A 3,432-nucleotide genomic window follows, 5' to 3' on the forward strand; every position below is an offset into this window, starting at 1 on the left:
GCCCCCTCGTGCCCCCCTCCACTGAACCAGCGCTGCCGGGAGCTAGGAAGAAGATTCCCAGTCTGGTTTTTCCCATACTTGCCTCCAGTGGGTTTTCTGGGGGCTTGATGCAGTGGAGCTGGTTGCTGATCCCTTCAGCAAGCGGTGAAGTTTCTCCTTCAGCTCGGCCACACTCAGAGGGCGTTTCCAAGCTGCATTTTTCGTGCCGTGGTACTTCAGTGTCCCCAGCCCGAGCGCAGGCATTGCAGTCGGATTGTTTGGAACTTCGCATTGCTGGGAGCTCTCTCCAACTGCAGTTCATCTTTATTCAGTCACAGATGGTCACAGCAATTTTGCTTGACAAAGCAAAATGTGGCTGTAGCGTGTAGCTTTTTATTATCCAAGAATTCAGGGTATCTTGCATGTAGGATCTCACGCGGATTTAAAGGGGAAGAGCTTGTACACAGTTCAGACCGAGGTTTAGACATGGCCCTAACCGACAGAAGGTGGGAGTTTAGTCTGGATCGCTTCCTTCACAGACTTGTTCCCTTGTGCTGGTTTAGCCTCTGCCCCTCGGTTCTCACACGTGAACTGCTCTTGTATTCCAGGAGCTGGAGTTCCTGAGAGTGGCCAAGAAAGAGAAACTGAGAGAAGCGACAGAGGCGAAGCGCAACCTAAGGAAAGAGATTGAACGTCTGAGAGCCGAGAACGAGAAGAAGATGAAGGAAGCCAACGAGTCTCGGGTACGGCTGAAGCGGGAGCTGGAGCAAGCCAGGCAGATCCGGGTGTGTGACAAGGGCTGCGAAGCGGGCAGGCTCCGGGCCAAGTACTCAGCCCAGGTAAGAGCCCAGCACGGCGAGCTGGAAGGGCGAGGAAGCTTTTCCTGTTCTTGCAGTTTTGGGGGTTAGGCCGAGTGTGTGTCCTATAGTGCAGTGGCCCTGTTCTGTCTAATCTGATACTAATCTCTGTGCCCCCATCATGTCATTGACCCGCCCCGGTTCCAGAGCAAGGCGTTAAGGACTCGCCTGCCTGGAAGGGCAAGGAAGTGTTTCCTGTTCCTGCAGTTTTGGGGGCTAGGCCGAGTGTCTGTGTGTGTGTCTTGTAGTGCAGCGGCCCTGTTCTGTCTGATCTGATACTGTCTGTGTAATGTCTGTGCCCCCATCATGTCATTGACCCGCCCCGGTTCTAGCGCAAGGCGTTAAGGACTCGCCTGCCCTCTGACCACCAGGGTCAGTCCCACAGCCCTGCCCAGAACTGGGCACGCTGGGCACGTTGGTCTGCTGGAAATCACCGTTCACGGGGGCAGGACAGACGCCAGACACGATTTCAGCTCACCAGGGCACTGCTGGCTGGCGCGGTTCTGCAGACATGAGGCAGAGCTACTTTCTCTAGAGATACTGTTCCTCAAAGATCAGCCTTGACCTCCAGGAGCCATTTGAGCCCCGAGAAGGGCCCAGGGCTGCCTGCACACAGGCTGCTGTGCTGGGAAGCAGCGACATTTATGGCTGTAAAGCACAAGGGGAGCAAACTGTCAGTCTAAGAAAAGAATTCCAGTTTGATCTTGGGGAAAGTTCTAGGAATGCAGGAACATGTTGTTACAAGCAACATGTATGCTTTAAGCTTTCGACCTAAAAGTCCCTCCCCGCCCTCTCCACATCAGATTCTCTTGTAATAAAAGACTTTGAAGCTTATTTAAAGCATCTGAAGCCAAGTGAACCAAGAGCTCTGGCTGCATGTCCTGCGTAAGTGGCCGTGCTGTGTCTCGTGCAGGCGGAGCGGGAGCGGAACGGCAGAAACGGCCCTGAGGAGGAATCCACTGCAGGCCGGGCCTTCCCCTCCTTGCCCAGTAATCCATTTCCCATTAAAGGGGCTGGTCCCATAGCCCTCGTTAACCCCTCCAGCCCCGCGGCTCTCTGGAGAGGAGCTCCCGAGCTGCTCCTCTCCCTGAGACCAACTCCTCTCCTTGCCAGCGCTGCCTCCTCACTCGGCGGCACGTGCTCTGTGCCCGTGTTCGGCCTGCAGCAGGAGCTGCCGATCGCTGGTGTGGTCACTTTAAGGGGGGAGGGGAAGGACAAACGCAGCAGCAATCAGAACTTCTTCAGCTGGGGCTCAGTGCCGGGAAGGGGAGAGCTCCACCCAGCCCGCTGCGAGCCCGGCTAACCGGGAGACCAGAAGCAGGAAATGATGTGGGCTTCCGCCCTGGCATCACAGGATGTCTCGCTGATAAGAGGTGTCCAGACTAAACAGAAGCAGACTGAGCTGCTGCGCGGGGCGTTGCCGCCAGCCGACTTCCACTGGAGCAGAAAACACCCGGGCAGGGCGAGCGCAGCCCGACCCGGGCTGGGCACCAGCTGCCCCTGGAGGGCTGTGGGGCCATGGGCAGGAGCAGACCTCGAGGAACTGCAGAGCCTGAATCTCACAGGCATCCGTGTGACCTCAGTTCCTAAGTCATGTAAGAAATGTTAAGACAAAGCTTTAGGCAGCCTTTTAGCTTGAATTGGGAGTGCACACAGGAAATTTGTCACTTGGGTTGTGTTCATCACTTCTTATTTTTTTGAGGAAACCGCAAGCCTCTAGACAGGCTTAATCTGAGAGAAGTAGCATTAGGCAAGCAGGGGAGGAAGTAAGACAACAAATTCAGGGGTGTAAATGTCTTTGTGTGAGCTTAAAGGATTATCTGCTTAATGCCTATTGAGAACCTGTGTGGGTTGTGGCTTTCTCCTTCCTTACCTTGATACCGAGACCCCAGTGTGGCTGGGCTGGTGGCTTGGCCTCCATGTTAGCTCAAAACATACGAGTTCTCCTCTCCTTTGTTAACTGGCAACTCTTGCTCACTGCTCACCTGAGCTGTTCCTGGCCTAAAATTGAGTATTTCAAACCAGTGCCCTTTTCCCCCAGTGTTAACACCTTGAGCACGGGGGCAGTGTGCCGCTTTCGTTCCCAGCAGTAGAAGCTGGGACTGGCTGGGGAGGCTGCTGGGGAGGCCGAGGCCGCCCGCGTGCCTTGCTGCAAGGGGCTGGGAAGAGCCTGTTGGGAGAGCTCAGGCAACGAGATCTCGGGCTCCTTTTGGGCCACATTTTCGCCAGTTTTTCCCCCTCTTTTCTGGCACTTAAGCCACCAGAAATCTTTAAGACTTGCAAGGCTGAGCAGCTCCTGCAGTGCTCTTCTGTAACTGTACAGGAGTGTCGTGAAGGAGTGGGGAAAAGGGAATTCCCTCCTCCCCACAGCCTTGATAACCCCGTGGCTGGAAGCACGGGCCTTTGTTGCTCGCCTCAGTAGTCTGCGTTGAAGTCTGCAAAATCCCAGCGGAACTGGAATGTTAAACCAGTTTATTGTGTTTCCTGATGTGCTTTTCCCTAGATCGAGGACCTACAGGTGAAGCTTCAGCACGCGGAGGCCGACAGGGAGCAGCTCCGAGCCGACCTGATGCATGAACGGGAGGCCCGGGAACAC

At 55.2% G+C, this 3,432-nt stretch overlaps 1 protein-coding gene across 1 annotated transcript in view; it reads left to right on the top strand.

The window, feature by feature from the left end:
- The window catches only part of SKI (SKI proto-oncogene), a gene marked incomplete at both ends in the record, with an annotated part of 8,262 nt that extends 4,830 nt beyond the window's left edge, over positions 1 to 3,432 (top strand). Inside the window, 2 exons of the mRNA XM_008940604.1 lie at positions 588 to 818; positions 3,340 to 3,432. Coding sequence (XP_008938852.1) covers positions 588 to 818; positions 3,340 to 3,432 — 324 coding nt within the window. The remainder of the gene's footprint in view (positions 1 to 587; positions 819 to 3,339) is intronic.

Source organism: Merops nubicus, unplaced genomic scaffold (assembly GCF_000691845.1).
Source record: "Merops nubicus isolate BGI_N331 unplaced genomic scaffold, ASM69184v1 scaffold33605, whole genome shotgun sequence".
NCBI classification, from domain to species: Eukaryota; Metazoa; Chordata; class Aves; order Coraciiformes; family Meropidae; genus Merops; species Merops nubicus.